The following is a 26,652-nucleotide window of genomic DNA, read 5'->3' as shown; positions in this document are numbered from 1 at the left end:
CCCACCTGGCTACAGCCTCCCTGCAGGGAGCTGCAGACAGCAATGAGCTCTGCCCTGAGCCTCCTCTGCTGCAGGCTGCACACCCCCAGCTCCCTCACCTCTCCTCACAGGGCTGTGCTCCAGGCCCTGTAGATCCAATTCTGACAGTTTTACACTTGGGTAAGTCAGCAGCAATGTTGCCAATGTCTTTCTATGTGATTTAGAATCTAGGTGCATTTTTTCTTCTCCTTTAGTGCAGCCAGGTGAAATCAGTTGATTTTGTTTCCTATTGAGAGCTGGCTCTGAATGCCCTGACCAAGTACCACTAAAGATATTCCCTTGATGCTAGAATGATCATCTCCAGGAGCAGAGATATTTCTCTCAACCCAAAATATCCATGCCTGAAGCTGCAGTTAGAGACAGAGTAAGTGTCTGCTGACACATGTCACCAGTGCTTCAGCCTCCAAACTGGAGCAGAGCAGGTGCTATGGTGCAGAAACATGCCTGGCAGCTGGAAAACAGCAAATTGCCAAAATCAAGGCTGTCTGCATGTGTTCTAAAAAGAGCTGAACTGCACATGAACCTTGCAAGTTGTTTACAAAACCAAGCAAGGCTGTAGGATATTTGATGCCCTTCTCCTTCATCACCTCAGAATTGGAGAGGTGAGGAGGAGACTTCTGAAGGCATCACTAGCAGGGATGTAATTCCCATTGGCTTCCATTTCTGTCTGTGATTTAATGCCAGGGGAAGTGATACTCAAACCCAATGTTTGCCATTACCCAGGCAGTTGCCTATGGGGAGTATTAGAGTGGCTCTATTTAAAGTAAACATCTAAAGTATCTGCCACTGGTTTCCAGTGTAACCTTGGAGAAGTGACATGACATAACACTTTGCTGGCTCTGTTTCTCCACTAAGTCATCTACCATTTCAGAAGCACACAATAGTAAGAGGATCACAGGATGGAAGGGACCTCTGGAGATCTTCCAGTCCAACCCCCATGCCAGAGCAGGACCAGAGAATCACACAGGAACACATCCAGACAGGGCTGGAAAGGCTTCAGAGAGGGAGACTCCACAACCTCTCTGGGCAGCCTGTGCCAGGGCTCTGGGACCCTTCCAGTCAAGAAGTTCTTCCTCATGTTGAAGTGCAACTTCCTGTGCTGCAGTTTCCATCCATTGCTCCTTGTCCTATCCCAGGGCACAAGTGAGCAGAGCCTGTCCCTGTCCCTTTGTTCCTGACCCCCAGACCTTAGATATTTATAGTTATTGCTCAGATCCCCTCTCAGCCTTCTCCTCTGCAGACTAAGCAGCCCCAGGGCTCTCAGCCTCTCCTCATCAGGCAGTGCTGTGGTCCCTTCAGCATCCTTGAAGCCTCCATTGGACTCTCCCCAGTAAATCCCTGTCCCTCCTGAACTGGGGAGCCCAGAACTGGATGCAGTACTCCAGGTGAGGTCTCACCAGGGCAGACAGACTTCTGCTGTGTTCAAAAGCTCTGTCAGTTTGGTGCTTGGGGATGTGGCTTAGTGATGGACTTGGTAGGGTTAATGGTTGGACTTGGTGATCTTGGTGATCTAAATACTTATGATAGACAGGAGCTGAATATGAGCCAGCAGTGTGCTCAGGCAGCCAAGAAGGCCAATGGCATCCTGTCTGGGATTAAAAATGCTGTGTCCAGCAGGAGCAGGGAGGTGATTGTGCCCTTGGACTCAGCTCTGGTGAGGCCACAGCTCAAGTGTTGTGTTCAGTTTTGGGCACCGCAATACAAGAGAAATTCAGAGGTGCTGGAGCAGGTCCAGAGGAGAGCAACGAAGCTGTGAAGGGCCTGGAGAATAAACCTTAGGAGGAGTGACTGAGGGAGCTGGGGATGGGTAGTGTGAGGAAGAGGAGGCTGAGGGCAGACCTCATTGCTGTCTATAGCTACCTGAAGGGACATTGTGGAGACAACGTTGTCTACAACTACCTGAAGGGAGGTTGTAGCCAGGTGGGGTTGGGCTCTGCTGCCAGGCACCCAGGAACAGAAGAAGGGGACACAGTCTCAAGCTGTGCCAGGGCAGCTCTAGGCTGGATGTGATGAGGAAGTTGTTGTCAGAGAGAGTGATTGGCATTGGAATGGGCTGCCCAGGGAGGTGGTGGAGTTGCCATCCCTGGAGGTGTTCAAGAAAAGACTGGCTGGGGCATTTAATGCCATGGCCTAGATGACTGCATAGGGCTGGGTGCTAGGTTGGGCTGGCTGAGCTTGGAGGTCTCTTCCCACCTGGTTGATTCAATGATTCTAAGAGAGGCTACTGCTGAGCTCTGCTCACAGGGAATTGGAGACAGAACAAGGGAGAATGGTCTCAGGCTGAGGCTGGGGAGGTTTAGATTGGACATTAGGAAAGTTTTTCCTGGAGAGAGTGGTCAGGGACTGGAATGAGCTGCCCAGGGAGGTGGTGCAGTCACCCAGCCTGGGTGTGTTTAAGGGTGGTTTGGATGTGGTGCTTGGGGCTATGGTTTAAGGTGAATCTTGTAGAGTACGATTATAGGTTGGGCTTGGTGCTCCTGAGGGGCATTGCTAGCCTGCATGGTGCTGTGTCTGTGACTCTCTAACAGCCTGCCAGCATTTTTCACCTGTGCCAGAGGCCTGGAAGCCAAACTTGCTGCTTTGTGTGCTGCTGCTGTTGGGGCAGGGACAGTCTCCGATGGATAACCTACTTTCCTCAAAAGCAAAAGTCTCTGCTGCTTCTCACCAGGATGTCCCCAGCAATAAGCCCAGGGTTTGCTTGCTCCATGTTTTGTTGGTCCCAACATTTCTGTGCCTTTCCCATATCACAGAAGCACAGAATGTCAAGTTGCAAGGCACCCCAAGGATCATCTGGGCCAGTTTCACACATTACAGAAATCACAGAGTGGTGGGGGCTGGAAGGAAGGTCATAAAGTCCAACCCCTTCTGCTAGAGCAGGTTCACCTAGGGCAGACCACCCACAACAGGATGATTTTAACTGGCCCTTTGACCTAGGAGTGAGGGTCTAGCTCTTGTCTCCTGCTGAGCCCCTCAGCCTCACACATTGCTCATTCCTGACACTGACAGGCATGGAAAGCTTGGCCTGGGGTTGAGTCCCTGTGGTGAGCAGAGGTGCAGGGAGCCAGTGGAGTTCCTCCTGCCGGCAGCTCAGCAGGGGGAGCAGCTGAATTTCCCTGCTGGCCTCAGAGGCTCCCGTCGACTTTCACTTGCTGGATCATTTTCTTTTCCTCATCTCCCTTCCCTCACCCCATGCCAGTCCCTGCTATGGATCCTCCCAGTGCTTTCAATCCAGGCTGAGGTGATTTTGGACCTTATGCCAGGGATGAGTTTCCTGTGCAAGGGAGATTCTCCATTCAATTTCAAGTGCTTTGCTTTGCCGAGACACAAATTATCCTAGCAGAGCTGGAGGATCTGTTCCAGAAACCTTATAAAATAGCAGGAATATTTGGATATATCCCAAAGAAACCAGCCTCACCATTCCCAGAATGCAAGACAGGAGGACTACACAGCATCCAATAAATCTGCACTTCAGTGACAGCATATTTGGAACACAGAAAAAGATTTTAGGGTGGAGTTGTTTGCTTTTAGCTCGTTAGGATTGCTGTTAAACAGCAGAACTGCTGCTTTGAGCAAGCTCCCTTTACAATCAGGTGATGAGAATGGAATTGCAAAGCTCAGCATAAGAATGAGAAGGCTGAAAACTGGCTCTGGAAAGGCAGCAGAGAATCTTCCTGTGCAAGATGGATGGTGATAAAAGAAAGCTCCACTTGCCTGTTGTCATTGCTTTTATAGCCACACTGCCTGCTTTGGCTTTACAACCAGGTGATGAGAATGGAATTGCAAAGCTCAACATTGAGAAGGCTGAAAACTGGCTCTGGAAAGGCAGCAGAGAATCTTCCTATGCAAGGTGGATGCTGATAAAAGAAAGCTCCACTTGTCTGTTGTCATTGCTTTAATAGTCACACTGCCTGCTTTGGCTTTACAACCAGGTGATGAGAATGGAATTGCAAAGCTCAAAAGGAGAATGAGAAGGCTGAAAACTGGCTCTGGAAAGGCAGCAGAGAATCTTCCTGTGCAAGATGGATGGTAATAAAGGAGAGCCACACTTGCCTGTGGTCATTACTTTAATAGTCACACTGCCTGCTTTGGCTTTACAGCAGGTGATGAGAATGGAATTGCAAAGCTCAAAAGGAGAATGAGAAGGCTGAAAACTGGCTCTGGAAAGGCAGCAGAGAATCTTCCTGTGCAAGATGGATGCTGATAAAAGAAAGCTCCACTTGCCTATTGTCATTGCTTTATTAGTCACACTGCCTGCTTTGGCTTTACAACCAGGTGATGAGAATGGAATTGCAAAGCTCAAAAGGAGAATGAGAAGGCTGAAAACTGGCTCTGGAAAGGCAGCAGAGAATCTTCCTGTGCAAGATGGATGCTGATAAAAGAAAGCTCCACTTGCCTATTGTCATTGCTTTATTAGTCACACTGCCTGCTTTGGCTTTACAACCAGGTGATGAGAATGGAATTGCAAAGCTCAAAAGGAGAATAAGAAGGCTGAAAACTGGCTCTGGAAAGGCAGCAGAGAATCTTCCTGTGCAAGATGGATGCTGATAAAAGAAAGCTCCACTTGCCTATTGTCATTGCTTTATTAGTCACACTGCCTGCTTTGGCTTTACAACCAGGTGATGAGAATGGAATTGCAAAGCTCAAAAGGAGAATAAGAAGGCTGAAAACTGGCTCTGGAAAGGCAGCAGAGAATCTTCCTGTGCAAGATGGATGCTGATAAAAGAAAGCTCCACTTGCCTATTGTCATTGCTTTGGTAGCCACACTGCCTGCTTTGGCAAGCTGTAAAGTCTGGGCTGCGCTATAAAACCTAAAAATGTCCTGGCCTCGGGAGCTGTTTACACGAAATCTGAGGAGAGCTAAAGTTACAGGGCTGGGGGTTGGAAGAGGAGCTGGCTTCAAACCCATCCTCTGAGCGCTGACGTCAGAGGGAAGCAGCTGCTGGGATGCTGCCGGACGGGACCGTTCCGCAGCTCGCCGAAGTCGCCGAGGTGCTCAAAAGCGGAGTTGCAAATGCTGCCCCGGCGGAAAGGCTGTGCCTGGCTGCGCTCTCTGCTTGCCTTTCGGGATCCAGAGCCGCAGGACTGCATCCCAGCGAGCTCTGCCTTTCGCTGCTTTCGCCGCTGCTTAGAAACCCACTGAGAAGCTCCCGCAGGGTTTCTGACGCCGTGCAAGGTACAGTGACGGCTTGCGTTAGATCAGTGCCTTTGGGCAGTCGAGGTTTGGAAAGGAAGGGCGATTCCTAAGGTGGCAGGCGGCTGCTGGGCGCTGCAGCCCTGTTTGTGTGCAGTGGTGTTCCCGCGGGGAGGACAGACTGCGCCGGTTCGCTTTCTGCAGGCAGCAGATAAATCAGCACAACGGGCACGGCAGCACAGCACTCGAGGCGCTTTCCGTCTTTCTCTAGCCCTCCCTTTCCTTCTTTCTCTCTCCCCTTCTCTCTTTCTCTCTCCTGCCTTCCTGCCTTCCCCTCTGCCTTCCCCTCTGCCTTCCCCTCTGCCTTCCTCTCTGCCTTCCCCTCTGCCTTCCTCTCTGCCTTCCCCTCTGCCTTCCTCCCTGCCTTCCCCTCTTCCTTCCCCTCCTTCCTCCCTTCCTCCCTTCCTCCCTTCCTCCCTTCCTCCCTTCCTCCCTCCCTTCCCTTCTTTCTCTCCTTCCTTCCTTCCTTCCTTCCTTCCTTCCTTCCTTCCTTCCTTCCTTCCTTCCTTCCTTCCTTCCTTCCTTCCTTCCTTCCTTCCTTCCTCCCTCCCTTCCTTCCTCCCTTCCTTCCTCCCTTCCTTCCTCCCTTCCTTCCTCCCTTCCTTCCTCCCTTCCTTCCTCCCTTCCTTCCTCCCTTCCTTCCTCCCTTCCTTCCTCCCTTCCTTCCTCCCTTCCTTCCTCCCTTCCTTCCCTTCTTTCTCTCCTTCCTTCCTTCAATCCTTCTTTCCTTCCTTCTTCTTTCTCTCCTTTCTTTCTCCCCTTTCTTCCTTTCCTTCTTTCCTTCTTTCTTTCATTCTTTCTTTTGTTCTTTCTCTCATTCTTTCCTTCCTTTTCCTTCCTTTTCCTTCTTTTCCTTCCTTCCTTCCTTCCTTCCTTCCTTCCTTCCTTCCTTCCTTCCTTCCTTCCTTCCTTCCTTCCTCTTTTCCTCTCTCTTTCTCTTTCCATCTTTCTCTCTCCTGCCTCCCTACCTCCCTTCCTACCTTCCTTCCTACCTTCCTTCCCTCGGTCTCTCCTTCTCCTTTTCTCTTTCTTTCACTAATTCTCTGTCATTCCTGTTTCCTTTCTCACTTCCTCTTTCACTCACTCAGTTGCCACCTCTTGCCCCATATGTCATTCACACATGGCAGAGCAAATCCATTCACAGTTTCCTTGAGTCACCCAAAGCCCCAATTGCACTGGAAATACAATTTAATCACTCCCCCCACCCCAGCCCCTGTAAAATCAAGGGGAGCTTTGTGTACCTGAGTGGTTGTGCACATCCAAACTAATTAACCTCTGATGAAAAACAACCTCTTAGCTGATGTCACCACAGATTACTTCCAGAAGTTGCCAGAGGTTGGCTGTAAACTCCTCTGTATCTTTAGTCTGTGGGTAGAAAGGGCACGGGGAAGGCATGAGAGAGTAATGGCATTAACATCAAATAGTTGTGTAAAACATTGTTTACTTGAGAGGGCTATGAAAAAGTTACAGGAGAATGCAGCTGATGGGGACAAAATTGATTATCTGATTGCTGTAATGAGCTTCTGACCTTGCCTAGGACGTGCAGAGAGAGGCAGTGCTGCAGGAGCACAGGCAGCACTTTAGGACGTGGCATTTGACAGCCCTTTGGGTGGCTTATGTATGAGATACCCATGGGGACATCTCGGTGCTCGAGGTACTGTACTACCCCTGTGCTCAGCACTGCTCAGGCCACACCTGGAGTGCTGTGTCCAGTTCTGGGCTCTTCAATTCCAGAGAGATGTTGAGGTGCTGGAAGGTGTCCAGAGAAGGGTAACAAGGCTGGGGAGGGGCCTGGAACACAAACCCTATGAGGAGAGGCTGAGGGAGCTGGGGGTGTGCAGCCTGCAGCAGAGGAGGCTCAGGGCAGAGCTCATTGCTGTCTGCAGCTGCCTGCAGGGAGGCTGTAGCCAGGTGGGGTTGGGCTCTGCTGCCAGGCAACCAGCAATAGAACCAGGGGACACAGCCTCAAGCTGTGCCAGGGCAGGTCTAGGCTGGATGTTAGGAGGAAGCTGTTGTCAGAGAGAGTGATTGGCACTGGAATGGGCTGCCCAGGGAGGTGGTGGAGTCACTGTGTCTGGAGGTGTTCAAGAAGAGACTGGCTGAGGCACTTAGTGCCATGGTCTGGTTGACTGGATAGGGCTGGGTGCTAGGTTGGACTGGATGAACTTGGAGGTCTCTTCCAACCTGGTTGATTCTATGATTCTACCAGGACTACAGAGTTGATATTAGTGCTGGTAGAGAAAGAAACCCCCCCAGAAAACAAGCAAGCAAAAAACCATCCAAAACCCAAACAGACAAAAGCCAAGAGAACAAACAAAAGCACCCCAAAAAAACCCCACCCCAATCAGTTGTGACTCACAGTGCCTCACTTCTAGTGATGAAGTGAAACTCAGGTGATGAGGTGAAACTCAGTCCTGTTTCTGCATCACTCAGGCAGAGATTTCTCTCCCCTATCTCTGAGTGAATATTACTTAACATTCTTAGATGAGTTTTGCTCCCCAAACTGGGATGATGACAAAGAAGTTGTCTGTGCAACCAGAGCTCAGGTTAGGAAAGCTAAAGCAAGGCTAGAATTGAATCTGGCTGGGGACATTAAGGGGAAGAAGAAGAATTTCTTCAGGTATATTAGTGAGAAAAGGAGGACTAAGGAGAATTGGGACCCTTCCAGAAGGGAAATGGAGGACCAGTGACAAAGGGTATGGATAAGGCTGAGGTGCTCAGTGATTTTGTGCCAGGGTAGGTATAGGCTGGATATTAGGAAGAAGTTCTTCACAGAGAGAGTGATTGGCATTGGAATGGGCTGCCCAGGGAGGTGGTGGAGGCACCGTGCCTGGGGGTCTTCAAGAAAAGACTGGATGAGGCACTTAGTGCCATGGTCTGGTTGATTGGTTAGGGCTGGGTGCTAGGTTGGACTGGATGATCTTGGAGGTCTCTTCCAACCTGGTTGATTCTATTCTATTCTATTCTATTCTATTCTATTCTATTCTATTCTATTCTATTCTATTCTATTCTATTCTTTGCCTTGGTCTTCAACAGCAAGGGTTCAAACCACAATGTCCAAGCCCCAGAGGGCAAAAGTAAAGACTGGGAGAAGGAAAATCTGACCACTATAATTGAAGACCATGTTCATGAAGCACCTAAAGAATCTGAATGTGCCTGATGAAAAAAACAACCAAACAAAACCACAAAAGCCCAATCAAATGAAGAAAAAAAACTCCAACCCCAAACCAAACAAACCCAAACCCCTGACCCAAACACCATGAAAAAGAGTCATAGAAATAGAAGTTAAAACTCTGAGGGATTTATCCACTATTCAAGAGGAGCAAACTCTGTAGTCAGGCAGCTGCTGACATCAGTAAACCTGAATTCTCCTCTCAAAATTGATGTTGAGTAGAAATCAGAGAAGCCTAAGAAACAATGCAAGCTTTTGGGGGCTGTTAGAGCTACATCTGACTGACTGCAACTTGTGTTCACTTCTTCACAAGAAGTTCACTTCTTAACTTCTTCCAAGATCTGATTTCATTTGGAAGGTCTCCAACCACTTCTTTTATAATCAGAGCCCCTTCTGAAACAACTTGGGAATGATGAAGCTGGAATGGAAAGATGACAGTAGCAGCTCCTAGCACTGGGAAGGCACCAGGGGTCCTTTCAATGCTGCATTCCTGCTTGAAAACACTGTTCTTATATGGCTGAAACAACAACCAAGGCTGCAGAGTGTTTGCCATTGGGATGGGCTGCCCAGGGAGGTGATGGAGTCACCATCCCTGCAGGTGTTCAAGACAAGAATGGCTGAGGCACTTAGCCTCAGGGTCTGGTTGATTGGGCAGGGCTGGGTGCTAGGTTGGCCTGGCTGAGCTTGGAGGTCTCTTCCAACCTGCTTGATTCTGTGATTTGCTTTCTTTCTAGTAAAATAGTGCAGCTGGAAGCATGCTCACTGCTCCTGGTGGGACACCAGCAAAAGCACCACTCAGGCAAGTTCTAGGGGTCTGCTGGAGAAAGTCCAACAGAAGTTATGGGGATGATGAAGGGACTGGAACATCTCTCCTATGAAGAAAGACTGAGGAACCTGGGACTGGCTAGTCTGGAGAAGGCTAAAAGTAGCTGTCACACCCAAAGAGTGGCTGCCAATGGCTCCATGGCCAAGTGCAGGCCAGTGAGAAGCAGAGTCCCTCAGGGATCAGCCCTGGGACTATTCAGCGTGTTTGTGGGTGCCATGGACAGAGGCACTGAGTGCAGCCTCAGCAAGTTTGCTGCCCACACCAAGCTGTGTGGTGCAGCAGCCAGGCTGGAGGGCAGGGATCCCTCCAGAGGGAGCTGGGCAGGCTGCAGAGGTGGGCACAAGCCAAGCTCAGGAGGTTCAACAAGACCAAGGGCAAGGTCCTGCAGCTGGGTCGAGGCAATGCCATGCACAGATCCAGGCTGGGCAGTGCCAGGCTGGAGAGCAACCCTGAGGAGAGGGACTTGGGGGTGCAGGTGGAGGAGAAGCTCAGCAGGAGCCAGCAGTGTGCACTTGCAGCCCAGAAAGCCAAGCAGAGCCTGGGCTGCAGCAGCAGCAGTGTGGCCAGCAGGGCCAGGGAGGGGATTCTCCTCCTCTGCTCTGCTCTGCTGAGACCCCACCTGGAGTACTGCATCCAGCTCTGGAGCCCCTGTGAAAAGAGGGATGTGGAGATGCTGGAGAGTGTCCAGAGCAGGGCCAGGAGGATGCTCAGAGGCTGCAGTAGCTCTGCTGTGAGCACAGACTGAAGGAGTTGGGGCTGTTTGGTCTGGAGCAGAGGAGGCTCCCAGGTGACCTTCTTGTGGCCTTCCAGGATCTGAAGGGGGCTACACAAAAGCTGGGGAGGGACTTTTTAAGAGACCAGGGTGTGACAGGACTGGGGGGAATGGAGAGTCAGGCTGCTGGAGGTGAGGAGGAAGTTGTTGAGCAGGAGAGTGGTGAGAGGCTGGAATGGGTTGTCCAGGGAGGTGGTTGAGGCCCCATGGCTGGAGGTGTTTGAGGCCAGGCTGGCTGAGGCTGTGTGCAGCCTGCTCTAGGGTAGGGTGTCCCTGGGCATGGCAGGGGGTTGGAACTGGCTGCTCCTTGTGCTCCCTTCCAACCCTGACTGATTCTATGGTTCTATGATTCCATATGATGGGAGAGAGAGAAGAAGAAGAGGCCAGGCTCTTTTCAGTGGTGTCCTGTGGTAGGACAAGGAACAACAGGGATAAGCTAGAACCCAGCAAGTTCTATCTCTATACAAAGAGAAACTTTACTGTGAGAGTGCTGAAGCCCTGGAGCAGGCTGCCCAGAGAGGTTGTGGAGTCTCCTTCTCTGGAGACTTTCCAGACCTGGATGTGTTGCTGTGCTACCTTCCCTGGGTGATCCTGCTCTGGCAGGGGGGTTGAACTGGATGAGCTTTCAAGGTGCCTTCCAACCCCCACCATTCTATGATTCTCTGATTCTAGATCTATGCCTGCCTGTGTTGTTCACAGCTTCACAGCATTTACACATCTTACTTCTCCCATTCTGACATGATTTGAAGGACTCTGGTGAAGCAGAGAGTTAACTTCTCTTTATTTCTCAGAAAGGCTTTGCAAGGTAATAAAGAACTAAATGTAGCCAAAAAAAGATGGAGGGGGTGGTGGGAATTAAATCATAGACTCAGAGAATTGTTTTGGTTGGAAAAGACCTTTAACATCATTGAGCCCAACCATTCTCTCACTCTACTGAGTCAAAGTGAGAAGGCACTGACATGGTTTCAGAGTTCACCAGCACTGGATGTTTAGATTGCAAAAAGGTCTTGAGTGCAGTGGAGGTTTTTTTGTGTAAGCTGAGTTTTGCTTGGATATTTTGGGGTTGAGTTTCCCCCCCCCCACCCCTCTCTGAAAGCCAGAACCAAACCCAAGTAAGATTTACTCTGCTCAACTTCTAGGAAACATCCAGGGAAGAAAGAAATAAAGCAGAGCTGTCTTCTTGCTGTTGCACAGACTGTAACCATGGACCTGCATAAACAGCTGGAGAGCACCGAGAGGAACTGGAATAAAGAGAAGCTGGAGCTGCTGGAGAGGTTTGACAACGAAAGGAAGGAGTGGGAATGTCAGTGGAAGGTCATGCAGAAGAAAATAGAAGAGGTACTTTCAAACCAAGCTCTGCACATTCTCACTTGGAGTGAAGGGACTGCAGGTTTATGTGGTTCCTGAATTCTGTGTGCTGCTGTTTGCAAGGACCTGCAGTGAGAGGATGAGAGGCAATGGTTTGAAACTGGAGCAGGGGTCTGGCCACACCTTGAGTGCTGTGTCCAGTTCTGCCCCCTTCAATTCAAGAGAGATGTTGAGGCATTTAGTTCCATGATCTAGATGACTGGATAGGGCTGGGGGATAGGTTGGACTGGATGAGCTTGGAGGTCTCCTCCAACCTGGTTGATTCTCTGATCCTCTTCTATACTGGAGGGTGTCCAGAGAAAGGTGATGAAGCTGGGGAGGGGCCTGGAGCACAGCCCTGTGAGGAGAGGCTGAGGGAGCTGGGGGTGTGCAGCCTGCAGCAGAGGAGGCTCAGGGCAGAGCTCACTGCTGCCTGCAGCTCCCTGAAGGGAGGCTTTAGCCAGGTGGGGTTGGGCTCTTCTGCCAGGCAACCAGCAACAGAACAAGAGGACACAGCCTCAAGTTGTGGCAGGGCAGGTCTAGGCTGGATGTTGTTAGGAAGTTGTTGTCAGAGAGAGTGATTGGCATTGGAATGGGCTGCCCAGGGAGGTGGTGGAGTTGCTGTCCCTGGAGGTGTTGAAGCCAAGCCTGGCTGGGGCACTTAGTGCCATGGTCTGGTTGACTGGCTAGGGCTGGGTGCTAGGTTGGGCTGGCTGAGCTTGGAGGTCTCTTCCAACCTGCTTGATTCTATGATTCTTTGATTTAGGAGATGCTAATGTTGAGTCCTGAGGAGGTATCCTCCCTTCTTGCTGCTGTGCTGACTCTGAGGCCCTCATTTCTTGGAAATGACAAAGTTCAGCCCTCAGGTTCTGCGAGCAGCTGGACTTTGGGAGTGAAATCTGAAAGCCCAGGATGAGGTCAAGTGTCAAGTCTTTGAACATGGGAATCTTTCTAATCCACAGCACTACCCCTGAGGTGGCCACATGTTCTTCATGCTGTTCCCCTTTTGCACTCTGCTTCAAAAGCTGTCGTGGTGCAATGCCAGAGAGCAGGCAGATGGCTCTGCAGAGGGCTCTGCAGAGGTGCCTGCTCTCTGCTCTCTTCAGAAGAGCAGCTTTAAGAATGAATGTTTATAAAGAACCAGGGGATTTTTGGCACTGGAAATGATACTGTAAGCAGAAGAAGGTTTGATGCTGCTGCTGGTTTTTTTCTAGCTCATCATTTATCACAGTTTCCTACTTGGAATGTGCTGGGTGCCACTACTTGCCACCTTGTCATTTGCTCATGAAGCCACTGGAGCTCAGCAGATGGCATGAGAGAAGGTGACAGCACATTGCTAAACAATAACCATTGTGCCATGCTGGTTTACCACTGCAGTCAGAGGGAAGAATTCCACTTCTCTGACAGCCAGAATGGTCTACTCCAGTGCAGGTGGTGCTTATGGGCTGAGAATTCACTTCCTTTCCTTAAACTAACATCCTTTAATAAGCTGTAGCATAGCCAGAGGCCTCTCCCTCCCATTCCCACACTCCACATCCATCAGGTCAGGGCTGTGTCTGCTGTGTAGTGTGCTGCTAGTTCTTGGAAGCCAACCATACAGGTTCTGGCTCAAGGCAGAAAAACTGACCTGAAATATCCCTTCCAAGCTCATCCTAGGGGCAGAAGCCATACAGTAACAGCATGGCAAAGAATTCACAGATGTACAGAGTCACAGAATACCAGCTTGGAAGGGACCCCAAGGATCATCTGATCCAACCTTTCTAGGTGATAGTGGAGTTGAAATGAGCTGCCTCAGCACCCTGGCAAGTTGAGTCTTGAAACTGTGCAATGTAGAGGGATCCACTGCTTCCCTTGGGAGATGATTCCAAGGGAATCTGACTGTGCTCATGGGGAATTCATGCAGGGTAAGAGCTCTTTCTTCACCCTGTGACAGCAATGGTCTGAGAACTATGACACTTTTCTACTGACACATGCCCATCTTTCTGCTTGGTGCTGCTGAGTGGGGCATCACTCGAAGCAGAAGATGCAGGTGTTCTTTTACTCTGCAGCTCAGCACAGTGCCATGGTTTAACAGAAGGTTCTCTTGGTTTTTCAGCTTTACCAGGAGGTAAGACTTAGAAGGGAGAGCAGTCCGAGTGCCCATGATAATAAGGCCACCCAGAGCAAGATGCTGCAGCTGTCCATGCATTCCCCTACTTCAGGAGAGAGCGACACAGTGGAGCTGAACTACCAACACAACGTGAGGAATGACAGGATGCAAAAAGGGAGTCTGCTCAGTAAACCAGGACAGGGTTGTAAAGACACCAGAGCCAAGAGCAGAAACAGCACTCTGTTAATGGACAGCCTGCCCTGTGAGAGCCACGAGGAGCCTGCAGCCAGCCTCAGCATCAAAACTCCCCAGAAAAGTACCAAGAATTACATCGGTGACCTCAATGTGGTAAGTGAAGTCTGAGCATGCTTCAGTGACAAGGGAGAGGGAAATGCTGAGGGCTCTGGCCTGCCACCTTAACCCAAGGGAGTGAGAAAGAAGTTCTTTGCTCTCAGGGGGGTGGAACACTGCAACAGGTTGCCCAAGGAGGTGGTGGAGACCCATGCAGGCATTCAAGGTCAAGCTTGATGGAGCTTTGAGCAACCTGATCTAGTTGGGGCCATCCCTGCGTACTGCAAGGAGGTTGGACTTGATGACCTCAGAGGTCCCTTCCAACCCAATGCATTCTGTGATTCTGTGTCCCTGATTTCACCTTCCCACCAGCTCTGCTTCCCGCTGGGTTTGCTGTTGCTGGGTGTGTTCTCACTGCCTGAATGTTCAGTCTCTGCCCCTCTTCATAGCCTGGGGACAGTTTGATGTCTTTGCCTGTGCTGCTTTCCACCGCTGTGACTTTTAAATGCAAATTCTGGAGAGAAGCATGTAAAAGGCTGATGCTGGTTTTGTCTTTCTCAAGGCTCTTAGAGAACTTGCCAGAGTCAGTGAAGAATTATGCAGCTATCAAGAAGAAATTCGAAAGAAGTCCAACCACAGAAGGTAAAAACATCTTTGGACTCCTCATGTGAGAGGAGGAAAGTTAATACTGAGGCTTTGCTGCTTTGAAAGGGGAGTTGCTGTTGAATTTCTGAGGAGCTGGGCAGATCCTATCGTGGTGGTTTAGAGCCCAGCACAAACTGTTCAGATGAAATATACTGAAGCATAATTGAGGCAAGTTTTACTCATGAAGTGGAACCTGCCAAATGAAATTTGGATGTATAGGAGATTAAAGTGAACTTGTTTCTAGTGACTGTATAGAGGGTGGGTTAAAGTGAACAGGTGTTTTTGACTGCCTTGGATCCACTTCCAGGGTCCACACAACATGAACAGATGTTTTTGTCTGCCTTGTACCCATATCCAAGGTCTTTAAAACCCACACAATATGAACAAATACTTCTGTCTGCCTTGGACCCATGTCCAGGGTCCATACAACCCATGCAGCCTGAACAGATATTTTTAACTGCTTTGGATCAACTTCCAGGGTCTGTACAACCCATACAACATGATCAGAGATTTTTGACTGCCCTGGATCCATTTTCAGGGTCCATACAACCTGAACAGAGATTTTTGACTGCCTTGGATCCGTTTTCAGGGTCCATACAACCTGAACAGAGATTTTCGACTGCCTTGGATCCATTTTCAGGGTCCATACAACCTGAACAGAGATTTTTGACTGCCTTGGATCCACTTCCAGGGTCCGTACAACCCATACAACCTGAACAGAGATTTTTGACTGCCTTGGATCCACTTCCAGGGTCTGTACAACCCATACAACATGATCAGAGATTTTTGACTGCCCTGGATCCATTTTCAGGGTCCATACAACCTGAATAGAGATTTTTGACTGCCTTGGATCCGTTTTCAGGGTCCATACAACCTGAACAGAGATTTTCGACTGCCTTGGATCCATTTTCAGGGTCCATACAACCTGAGCAGAGCTTTTTGACTTCCTTGGATCCATTTTCAGGGTCCATACAACCTGAACAGAGATTTTTGACTGCCTTGGATCCACTTCCAGGGTCCGTACAACCCATACAACCTGAACAGAGATTTTTGACTGCCTTGGATCCACTTCCAGGGTCTGTACAACCCATACAACCTGAACAGAGATTTTTGACTGCCTTGGATCCACTTCCAGGGTCCATACAACCCATACAACCTGAACAGAGATTTTTGACTGCCTTGGATCCACTTCCAGGGTCTGTACAACCCATACAACCTGAACAGATACTTCTGTTTGCCTTGGACCCACTTCCAGGGTCCATACAACCCATACAACCTGAACAGAGATTTTTGACTGCCTTGGACCCACTTCCAGGGTCCATACAACCCATACAACATGAACAGATACTTCTGTTTGCCTTGAACCCACTTCCAGGGTCCATACAACCCATACAACATGAACAGATACTTCTTTTTGCCTTGTATCAATTTCCAAGGTCCATACAACATGAACAGATACTTCTGTCTGCCTTGGAACCATTTCCAGGGTCCATACAACACTGTATAGATGTGTTAGGATCTTACTAACCCATATAGATGTGTTAACATTAAGCTCAGAATGTGAGGGATGTGACAGGAACTGACAATCCAAGAGTGCAAACAAAGCAAGAGAGGGAAGGGCAACCAGACAATTGCACTAAAAATGGCCAGCCAGACCCTGAAACAAGTGAGCATTCCACCACCTGTTGAAAATTCAGTGTTCATGGTCTGCTTTAGCATGACAAACTCCACTCTTGCTCTTGAGTTGTGCAGAAGCTAAGGCTGAACCTGCGGTGTGACAGGATGCAGACATGGAAGAGATTGACAAAGACCCCATGGAGTTCTGCATCAGGGCAAGTTCTCAATGCTCCCAAAAAGGAGAGGGGCTTAATGGCAGCCCTGCCACATGAGGAAAAGCTGGGAGAGCTGGATCTGTTCAGCCTGGAGAAGGCTGAGGGGACACCTTCTTGCCATGGCCCAGGACATAAAGGGTGGCTACCAGGAGGATGGAGACTGCCTTTGTACAAGGGGTGCCATGGAAGAGACAAGGGATGATGAGGACAAGTTACTGCTGGGGAGATTCCAGTTGGACTGCAGAAGGAAATGCTTCTCCATGAGCACAGTTAAGCACTGGAATCATAGAATCATAGAATCAACCAGGTTGGAAGAGACCTCCAAGCTCAGCCAGTCCAACCTAGCACCCAGCCCTGGCCAGTCAGCCAGACCATGGCACTAAGTGCCCCAGCCAGGCTTGGCTGCAACACCTCCAGCCACGGCCACTCCACCACCTCCCAGGGCAGCCCATTCCAATGCCAATCACTCTCTTTGACAACAACTTCCTCCTAACATCCAGCCTAGACCTGCCCTGGCACAACCTGAGACTGTGTCCTCTTGTTCTGTTGCTGGTTGCCTGGCAGAAGAGACCAACCCCACCTGGCTACAGCCTCCCTTCAGGTAGTTGTAGACAGCAATGAGCTCTGCCCTGAGCCTCCTCTGCTGCAGGCTGCACACCCCCAGCTCCCTCAGCCTCTCCTCACAGGGCTGTGCTCCAGGCCCCTCCCCAGCCTTGCTGTCCTTCTCTCAACACCTTCCAGCACCTCAACATCTCTCTCCAATTCAGGAGCCCAGAACTGGACACAGTACTCAAGGTGTGTCCTGAGCAGTGCTGAGCACAGGGGCAGAAGAACCTCCCTTGTCCTGCTGCCCACACTGCTCCTGAGCCAGCCCAGGATGCCATTGGCTCTGCTGCTCACCTTTAGCTCCTCTCTACCAGCTCCCCCAGCTCCCTTTCTTCCTGTCTGCTCTTAGCCACTCTTCTCAGCCTGTAGAGCTGCTACATCTCTCAGGCTGTATCCTCTCCCAAGGGAAGCAGTGGAGTCCTCTACAGTGAACAGTGTTAAGACTCATCTTGCCAGAGTGCTGGGGCAGCTCCTTTCAACTCCACCATCACCTAGATAGGTTGGAGCAGATGATCCTTGGTGTCCTTCCAAGCTGGCACTCTGTGCCTCTGTGTTTCTTCCCCTGCCCCAGGCAGTTAGGTAGCTGTCACTGAAGTGTTGCTGCAGCTGAGTCAATGTTTGTATCTTTAAAGGAAACAGATCCTGAGCTGATGCACAGTTTCTAAATCCTGGCTGAGAAAGGTGATTCTGGAGCAGCTCTCCAAAGACACATCTGTGCTGTCATGTGTGTAAGCTACCCAAGGGATTCACTGGGTCCTGAAGCTTGCTTCATCCAGTTCAATGCTGGAATCAGTAGGACTCACAAGCTCCCACTGCCCTTGCTGTAGGACAGGGGAGAAAATGAGCAAACCTCTAGAAAAACTGAGGGAGGGGAAAGAGTTTGAGTGGCAAGGGAAAGGAATACAAAATGGGACCTTCCTCAGAGCCTTCTTTCATGGTACAAGCACACTGGGGCTGCAGCTAGACTGCTCCCACATCTTTTTAAGCAGGCAGTGTTAAAACACCTTGGGAGGTGCCCAGGGAGTGGTGGAAGCCTCATCCCTGAAAGCTTTTAAGGCCAGGGTGGATGTGGCTCTGGGCAAGCTGATCTAGTGTGAGGTGTGCCTGCCCATGGCAGGGGGGATTGGAGCTGGATGAGCCTTGGGGTCCCTTCCAGCCCTGACAATTCTCTGATTCTGGGCAAGCTGATCTAGTGTGAGGTGTCCCTGCCCATGGCAGGGAGGACTGGAGCTGGATGAGCCTTGGGGTCCCTTCCAGCCCTGACAATTCTCTGATTCTGGGCAAGCTGATCTCGTGTGAGGTGTCCCTGCCCATGGCAGGGGGGATTGGAGCTGGATGAGCCTTGGGGTCCCTTCCAGCCCTGACAATTCTGTGATTCTGGGCAAGCTGATCTAGTGTGAGGTGTCCCTGCCCATGGCAGGGAGATTGGAGCTGGATGAGCCTTGGGGTCCCTTCCAGCCCTGACAATTCTGTGATTCTGGGCAAGCTGATCTCGTGTGAGGTGTCCCTGCCCATGGCAGGGAGATTGGAGCTGGATGAGCCTTGGGGTCCCTTCCAGCCCTGACAATTCTGTGATTCTGGGCAAGCTGATCTAGTGTGAGGTGTCCCTGCCCATGGCAGGGGGGATTGGAGCTGGATGAGCCTTGGGGTCCCTTCCAGCCCTGACAATTCTGTGATTCTGGGCAAGCTGATCTAGTGTGAGGTGTCCCTGCCCATGGCAGGGGGGATTGGAGCTGGATGAGCCTTGGGGTCCCTTCCAGCCCTGACAATTCTGTGATTTGTGCCACCTGTTCATGGAAAGAAATGACTCCTTGTCCCCTGGAGGAATTCTCTTGTTGTTCATCCCTAAGGCACCTCTCCTTTTCTTTCCAGAATGAAGTCACTTCCTTTCCTGGGGGAATTTGAGGAATCCCAAAACACAGTTATCCTGCCTCGGATGAATCATGTGTCCGGCAATGAATCACAGGCTTCAGCTGCTTTTGAAACAGAGGAACATCACAACAGGAAGAATCTGCTGGGCTCCAGCAAGGCTTTGAAGGACCTATCTTATGGCAGTCTTATTAGTGAGAGAGAAGCAGACTTCAGGCCTTGGCAGAAGAAAGAAGCTCCACCAGTTCCTCCCCGGAGCACCTCCCGGCACCTGACAAACTCCCTTTCTGCGATCATCCAGCTTGCTGAAACGCCACTGAGAGATGCAGGCAGCAGAAGCCACTGCAAGGCTCAGGACTGTAGGGGTGGAAGCAAGCTGGTGAGCCCTTCACCTGTCAGCCAGAGCGACACAGCAGCAGCAGCAGCAGCCTGTGCAAGGCAAGGGCAGGCTGGGAGGGGTCCTGCGGTGGCAGCTGCTGCCACAGCTGGGAGCAGAGATGAGAGCAGTGCGCTGGGGAGTTTCTGTCACAACACGTGGGCCTGTGATGTGGGCAAAACTGGCAGAGACAGCAGAAGGGACCCTTCCCCCCTGTCAGCCCAGAAGAGTCGTTCAGATGGAAATATGGCTCAGAGCAACAGGCTGCAGCAGAAACCATCTCCCAAGCCTCACAGCAGCCCTTACTACTGTGCTGACTTTTACGCCCCTGCCCCCCTGCGCAGTGGTCTTTTGGAAGACTCTGGGTTGGGAAGGACTCAAAGAAATGAGACTTTAGCAGCCAAGATTGATGAGTTTAACAGGGCTGTCTTTCACACAGATAAAGGCAACAACACTTTGCAAGCCAACCAGGTGGCTCCAGCAGCACCAGAAGATCACAACCCCTGCGGCTCGGTGTGTGACCCTCCCGCTAGCAGGACAGCAACTGGAAATGCATCTTGTGTTTCCAATCCCAAACTGCCTGCAGCAAAGGAGCAGGGAACCAGCCACCCCAGCAAAGCTGCCAGAAGTACAGGGCAACAAAAGCAAGCTAATGGACTTCCAAGCAGCAGTGGTTACAGGCAGCTGCTCCAGGAGCACGAGTGGAGACCGAGCGACTTGTCCGGCCGGCCGCGTTCCGCCGACTCGAGGTCAAACTACGGCGTGGTGGAAAGGCTCCTGAAGAACTATGAGAAGCCAGCAGTGGCTTCTGCCTGCCATCTGAAGTGCTGCAAAGAGAAGTGGACATGGGCAAGCTCTGAATTCACAGATGGGGCTTGTGAGGCCTTGAGTCAGTGTTTAGAAACGTTCCAGATTGAGCAAGGAAAGCAGGAATTGCCCAGGAATTCAGCCAGGCATATTGGGCAGCAGCTCAAGCAAGGGAAAGAGAGGCAGAAGCTACCAGAGGTAAGGGTCATAAGAATGGCAAAAGCCCTGAAGAGGAGGCTCAGGGCAGAGCTCATTGCTGTCTGCAGCTCCCTGCAGGGAGGCTGTAGCCAGGTGGGGTTGGGCTCTGCTGCCAGGCAGCCAGCAACAGAAGAAAGGGACACAGCCTCAAGTTGTGCCAGGGCAGGTCTAGGCTGGATGTTGTTAGGAAGTTGTTGTCAGAGAGAGTGATTGGCATTGGAATGGGCTGCCCAGGGAGGTGGTGGAGCCACTGTCCCTGGAGGTGTTGAAGCCAAGCCTGGCTGGGGCACTTAGTGCCATGGTCTGGTTGATTGGCCAGGGCTGGGTGCTAGGTTGGACTGGCTGAGCTTGGAGCTCACTACCAACCTGGCTGATTCTATGACTCTATGAATTCAGTGTGAACCCAAGCTTCAGATGTTAAAATAGGCAGCTAATGTGGCCATGTACATAGTTCTGTGGAGGTAGAAGCTTTGGGCCAGGGTCTGGATGAATCAGGAGTATGAATCAGGCTGCAAGCTGGAGCAGAGGAGACTCCACATGAATATAAGGAAAAACTTTTCCACTGTGAGGGTGCTGGAAGCCTAAAACTGGCTGCCCAGAGAGGCTGTGGAGTCCCCTTCTCTGGAGACACTGAAAACTCACCTGGATGTGTTCCTGTGTCACTTGCCCTAGGTAATCCTGCTCTGGCTGGGGGCTTGGACTGGATGAGCTTTTGAGGTCCCTTCTAAGCCCTAACATTCTGTGATGTGCTCTGAAGATAAGAGAGTTTTGGGAGGACAGAAACATGGAATTAAGACTGAGCAGTGGAGCCATGTGCCAGATCCTGCTCTCTGCTCCCGTTGTGTACAGCTGCATTTTAACTGCAGTGCAGCTCTTCGGGGAGCTGCAGCCAGGTCTTAACTCCCTCTCTCCTTTCTTTAGCTGAGCTTATTTCTTAAGCCTTCCCAAAGCACACTTGGCCTTGTCCAAATCCTAGAGGGCTTAGATTGCATTCTTCAGCATGCAGGGTGCTGCTTGTTTCAAGAGCTCCTTGGAGCTGCCTATGAAAAGGGCTATTGTAGCTCCATGGTTCCAGTCACAAAAGAGCCTCCTCATACTCATGGCTCAGTTGCAGGCTTCTCCTATATATTCAAGCATAGGTTCACAGAAGATTCTAGCATGAGTAATTAATTTCTGCTTGGCTGAGTTCTCTTTGCAGCAGATTAGAAACACTGCCCTTGCCAACATTCTTTCTTCATGAAAAGAGAAACACTGTTTTGCAAACAGGCTGCGAGTTGGAGGTGCTGTAAAAGGCCACCAAAACCTCCTTTTTTTTTCCTGAAGAGCTCCTGGGCCAGGAACACAAAGAGATGTGGCCCTTAGTGGCTCAAAAAAGAGAAGGCAAACGTGTTTGGGGCTGAGAATGTGCAGTGGGTTCAGGCTGTCAGCTGCTGCACTTTCGACTGTCACAAGCTCACAGGCTGCAGTGGAGCTGTGTGGATTTCAACAGCTCAGAATCACAGGGGCTGGAAGGGACCTCCAAGGCTCATCCAGTCCAACCCCTGCCAGAGCAGGAGCACCCAGAGCAGATCACACAGGAACATATCCAAGTGGGTTTTGAATATCTGCAGAGAGAGAGACTCCACAACCTCCCTGGGCAACCTGTGCCAGGGCTCTGTCACCCTCACAGGGAAAAAAATCCTCTTCATAGGAGAGAATAGAGTGGTTTAGGTTGAAAGGGACCTCCAAAGCTCATCCAGTCCAACCCCTGCCAGAGCAGGAACACCCAGAGCAGATCACACAGGAACACATCCAAGTAGGATTTGAATATCTGCAGAGAGGAAGACTCCACAACCTCCCTGGGCAGCCTATGCCAGGGCTCTGTCACACTCACAGGGAAAAAAATCCTCTTCATAGGAGAGAATAGAATGGTTTAGGTTGGAAGGGACCTCCAAAGCTCATCCAGTCCAACCCCTGCCAGAGCAGGAGCACCCAGAGCAGATCACACAGGAACACATCCAAGTGGGATTTGAATATCTGCAGAGAGGGAGACTCCACAACCTCCCTGGGCAGCCTGTGCCAGGGCTCTGTCACCCTCACAGGGAAAAAAAATCCTCTTCATAGGAGAGAATAGAATGGTTTAGGTTGGAAGCAACCTCAAAGCTCAGCCAGTGCCAACTGGATACCTTCCACTAGAGCAGGTAGCTCAAGACCTCAGCCAGCCTGGTCCTCAATACCTCCTGGGAGGCTGTGGAGCACAGAAGCACCCAATGTGATCAAAGATCACATTCTGTGCTTCTGTGCTCCACAACCTCCCTGAAGGTGTTCAGCAGCAGGTTGGATGAGTCCTTGAGTGACCTGTTCTAGAGGGAGCTGTCCCTGCCTATGGCAGGGGGCTGGAACTGGCTGAGCTTTGAGGTCCCTTCCAACCCAGATCATTCTCTGATTCTATGATTTTCTCCTGTACAAAGTATAGAATATTGCCTGATCAGGGGGGCACCATTTTAGGTCCAGCAGCCTTCACATCACAAAGATGCAAAGAGCTCCTCTTGGCATGAGGGCTTTGGGTTATTTTCATTGTTTCTGGTTTGCATCATTGAAGTTAAGATCAAAATCTCTTGGCTTTCCTGTGTCTGCAGGCAGCCATGGCACTGCATTCATACAGAAACAGCCTGGGTGATGGTTTGGGTGTTCCCTGCCCCCCTGCACTTATGAAATCACCCAGACTAGTCTCAGTGGCTGGAAATGAAAGAATGAAGCTTTATATTCACAGCTGAGCACAAGATACAAGCAGGTATTTACAATCTACAGCTATAGACAGCAATATACAGGTTAAAAAGGTAATGCAGAAACACAGCAGCCCTCCCAGAAACCAGAGTCCCAAGGAGGGGCTCCCAACCACCCTTCCACTTCCTTTCCACCCCTCTACCTTACCTCAGACTTTGCCTTACACTCAAGGTAGTTTGGATGGTTGGCCAGGGGGGTTAGGAAGCAGATGGATTACTTACACAGACAGCAGGTTAGAGAGAGAAGGGAAGCAGCCAAGGCCAGAGAGCAACTCTGTTATCTGTGTTTGTGTTCTTGTTCTTATCCATCTCAGCAAGCCTATGAGTGCAGCAGCCATCAACACTGTTTCCTTTTCACAGCCTAGCATCTAATTCCTCTCACCAGCATATCCCAGCTAGGCTCAAACTGGCACAGCCTGGGATAGCTACCAAGTGCAAACAGCTTCCTACAGTCATAGGTCATGGAGCTCTTTTGCTTAGGAAAAAAGCCTTTAAGCTCATCCAGTCCAACCATTCTCTGCCTTTACCAAGGCTGCTGCTAAACCATGTCCCTCAGCACCACATCTCTGCAGCTTTGAGACACCTTCAGGGATGGGGATTCAAGCACTTCCCAGTGCCAGTGGTTGAGAATCCTTTCAGGGAAGAAGTTAGGTGCTGCTTGCACTCAGAACTGCTGACACTGCATCTTGAGTCCTGGGGTCCCTTTTGGGGCCCTCACTCCAAGAAGGACATTGAGGTGCTGGAGCAAGTCCAGAGAAGGGCAAGGAAGCTGGTGAAGGGTCTGGAGAAGAGGGCTGGGGAGGAGCAGCTGAGAGAGCTGGAGAAAAGGAGGCTGAAGGGAGACCTCATTGCTCTCCACAGCTCCCTGAGAGGAGGCTGCACTGCAGCCAGGTGGGAGTTTGTTTCTTCTCCCTAGTGTCAGGTGAGAGGAAATGGCCTGAAGTTGTGCCAGGGGAGCTTCAGGTTGGACATTAGAAAACATTTCTTTTCTGCAAGAGTGGTCAGGCACTGGAACAGGCTGCCCAGGGAGGGCAGTCTGGAGTCTGGAGAAGAGGAGGCTGAGAGGGGACCTTATTGCCCTCTATAACTACCTAAAAGGAGGTTGCAGTGAGGCTGGAGCTGGTCTCTTCTCCCCAATTACTAATGCTAGGACAAGAGGCCTCAAGTTGCATCAGGGGAGGTTTAGGTTGGCTGTTGGGAGGAAGTTCTTTCCTGAGCAGGTGGTCAGGCACTGGAACAGGCTGCCCAGGGAGGTGGTGGAGTCTCCATCCCTGGAGGTGTTCAGAAGGAGAGTGGCTGTGGTGCTTGAGGCTATGGTCTGGTGATGAAGGCTGCTGGGATGAAGGTTGGACTGGATGCTCCTGGTGGTCCTTTGCAACCATAGCAATTCCTAGTGCTTAGATGTTGTGCTGAGAGCTTTGGTTTGGCCAAGGACTTAGAATCATAGAATCATAGAATCAACCAGGTTGGAAGAGACCTCCAAGATCATCCAGTCCAACCTAGCACCCAGCCCTAACCAATCAACTAGACCATGACACTAAGTTGTCAGTGTGAAACTGATGCTTGGACTGGAGGAGCTTGAAGGGCTTTGCCAGTCTAAGAGATTCTGTGACTCTGTGATGGAATCCCAATCCCTGAAGGTATTCAGGAAACCTGTGACCATGGCACTTTGGGACATGGTTTAGTGGCCCTGGTGGTGTTGGGCCAATGGTTGGATCCTGGAGGCCTTTCCCAACCATAACAATTGTATGGTTCTATGACAATTCACTGACAAAACTCCCTTCCAAATATGAAAATCAAAGAGAATTGAAAGTCAGCTTTGGCTTGCACTAACACTTGCTACTTTTCCTGGTGTCTGACACTTGTGCCCATGTATGTTAAACCACAACCACCCACGTGGCAGCCCCTGTCCGTGGCAGTGACTCTTCTTGTGCATTCCCTCCATTGCTGTGCTCCTTTTAATAGCCTCACACCACCTGTTCTGAGGCCATCCCAAATGTTTTCCTACATTCCCACTGCATTCCACAAAAGCCCTAACTTGTTAAAGCAAGGAATACTGTGTGCAGCTCTGCAGCCCCCAGCACAAGAAGGACATGGAACACTTGGAGCCAGTCCAGAGGAGGCCACCAAGATGCTGAGAGGGCTGCAGCAGCTCTGCTCTGAGGACAGGCTGAGAGAGTTGGGGCTGTGCAGCCTGGAGAAGAGAAGGCTTTGAGGAGACCTTGGAGTGGCCTTGCAGTGCCTGCAGGGGGCTCCAGGAGGGCTATGGAGGGACTGTTGACAAGGTCTGGTAATGCCAGGATGAGGAGGAATGGGTTTGAACTGGCAGAGGGGAGATGGAAACTGGATGTTAGGGAGAAGTTGTTTGCAGTGAGGGTGGTGAGACAGTGGCACAGGTTGAGGGTGGTGAGGCTGTGGCACAAGTTGAGGGTGGTGAGACAGTGGCACAGGTTGAGGGTGGTGAGACACTGGTACAGGTTACCCAGGGAGGTTGTGGAGCACAGAAGCACCCAATGTGATCAAAGATCACATTGGGTGCTTCTGTGCTCCACAACCTCCCTGGAGGTGTTGAGGACCAGGTTGGATGAAGCCTTGAGCAACCTGTTCTAGTGGGAGGTGTCCCTGCCTATGGGGGTCAGGGGGCTTGGAACTTCCCACTTAAACCATTCTGATGATGCTCTGACTTGGCCTTTGTGTTGTAGATGTCTGTGCCAGCCAAGTGCTCCAGTGGGAAAGGTTTCTCTCGCCCTGCTCGGCCAGCGAATCGCCGCTTACCTTCCAGATGGGCATCCAGGTCGCCGTCGGCGCCTCCAGCCATCAGGAGAGCTGCTTACAACTGCCCTGTCTCCTTTAGGGCAGAGACCTCTGTAGTCTGAGCCCTCAGCTGGCTTGGATGGTGTCGTGAAAGCTCCACTCCTCACCCTGAACTGTGTTTGGGATGCCTTACAGCAACCAGTTCTACTCCGCCACCTCTCCTCCGAGAGAGATCCACCAGCAGCTGCCGGACAAAGCGTTTGGAATCTTAGCTCATCATCCCCATGGTCTTCAGTGTTTTTATTCAGATGAAACAGCCCTGGGGTTATTTTATTGGGTCTTTTGGATTTGGTTTGGTTTTGTTGTGGGGTAGGGGTTGTTTTTTTTTGGGGGGGGTGGAGGGGAGGTAATATCTGACGTGGAATTTCTGTTGCATTTTCTCCCCCCCCTTCTCGTTCGCCAATCCCTTTTGAGTTTGAAATCAATGTACAGTGCTGTATATTCTGAGCCTCCTGCCAAGAGGCAGAAGGTGAAGCTGTGTGCATGATGATGTGTTTGTAGGTGCATGTGTTGGGCTTAGGAAGCATCCAGGTCTGTGATTTAGAAGAGACAAAACCCGTGCTAAGTGTTGGCATTGAAACTGCAACCTATAGGCCTACAATATATATATAAATATAAATATATATATATATAGAGAGAGATATTCTTTGTGCTTATTTTAAACAGAGCTTGGAAATATACAGCCCTGATCACATTTATATTTTGTATATCTTTTACATAGCTCCACAGGTGTAGTATTTCATGTACAAAACTCCCCCCTCCCTAAATATGCATTTGTGTGGCTGACTGCAGAGCTAAAGCCTTGCACAATGACAGAGCTGAAGCTGGGCTGACTCCTGGGTCGTGCTTTGTGGCATCCTCCTTCCACTTCACAGTATCACAGTTTCACCAAGGTTGGAAGAGACCTCACAGATCATCAAGTCCAACCCTTTAGCACAGAGCTCAAGGCCAGACCATGGCACCAAGTGCCACGTCCAGTCCTGCCTTGAACAGCTCCAGGGACGGCGACTCCA

At 50.6% G+C, this 26,652-nt stretch overlaps 1 protein-coding gene across 4 annotated transcripts in view; it reads left to right on the top strand.

The window, feature by feature from the left end:
* Positions 1 to 26,276, top strand: part of MTCL3 (MTCL family member 3) — a 65,851-nt gene extending 39,575 nt beyond the window's left edge. For 3 of the 4 annotated variants that reach the window (XM_064170361.1, XM_064170363.1, XM_064170362.1), the window contains one exon: positions 13,443 to 13,524. Coding sequence is in view for 1 of the 4 variants with exons in the window: in XM_064170364.1 (XP_064026434.1) it covers positions 9,158 to 9,201; positions 11,140 to 11,338; positions 13,443 to 13,784; positions 14,290 to 14,369; positions 18,683 to 20,060; positions 25,528 to 25,701 (2,217 nt within the window). In the remaining 3 variants the exon portion in view is untranslated. Of the gene's footprint in view, positions 1 to 9,136; positions 9,202 to 11,139; positions 11,339 to 13,442; positions 13,785 to 14,289; positions 14,370 to 18,682; positions 20,061 to 25,527 lie in introns of those variants that run through there. The other variant, XM_064170364.1, reaches the window with a different exon arrangement.
* The last annotated feature ends 376 nt before the right edge of the window (positions 26,277 to 26,652 follow it).

The sequence above is a fragment of the Pogoniulus pusillus genome, chromosome 33 (assembly GCF_015220805.1).
Source record: "Pogoniulus pusillus isolate bPogPus1 chromosome 33, bPogPus1.pri, whole genome shotgun sequence".
NCBI classification, from domain to species: Eukaryota; Metazoa; Chordata; class Aves; order Piciformes; family Lybiidae; genus Pogoniulus; species Pogoniulus pusillus.
The sequence above is the reverse complement of the archived record's forward strand: the minus strand, read 5'-3'. Positions and strand labels throughout refer to the sequence as shown.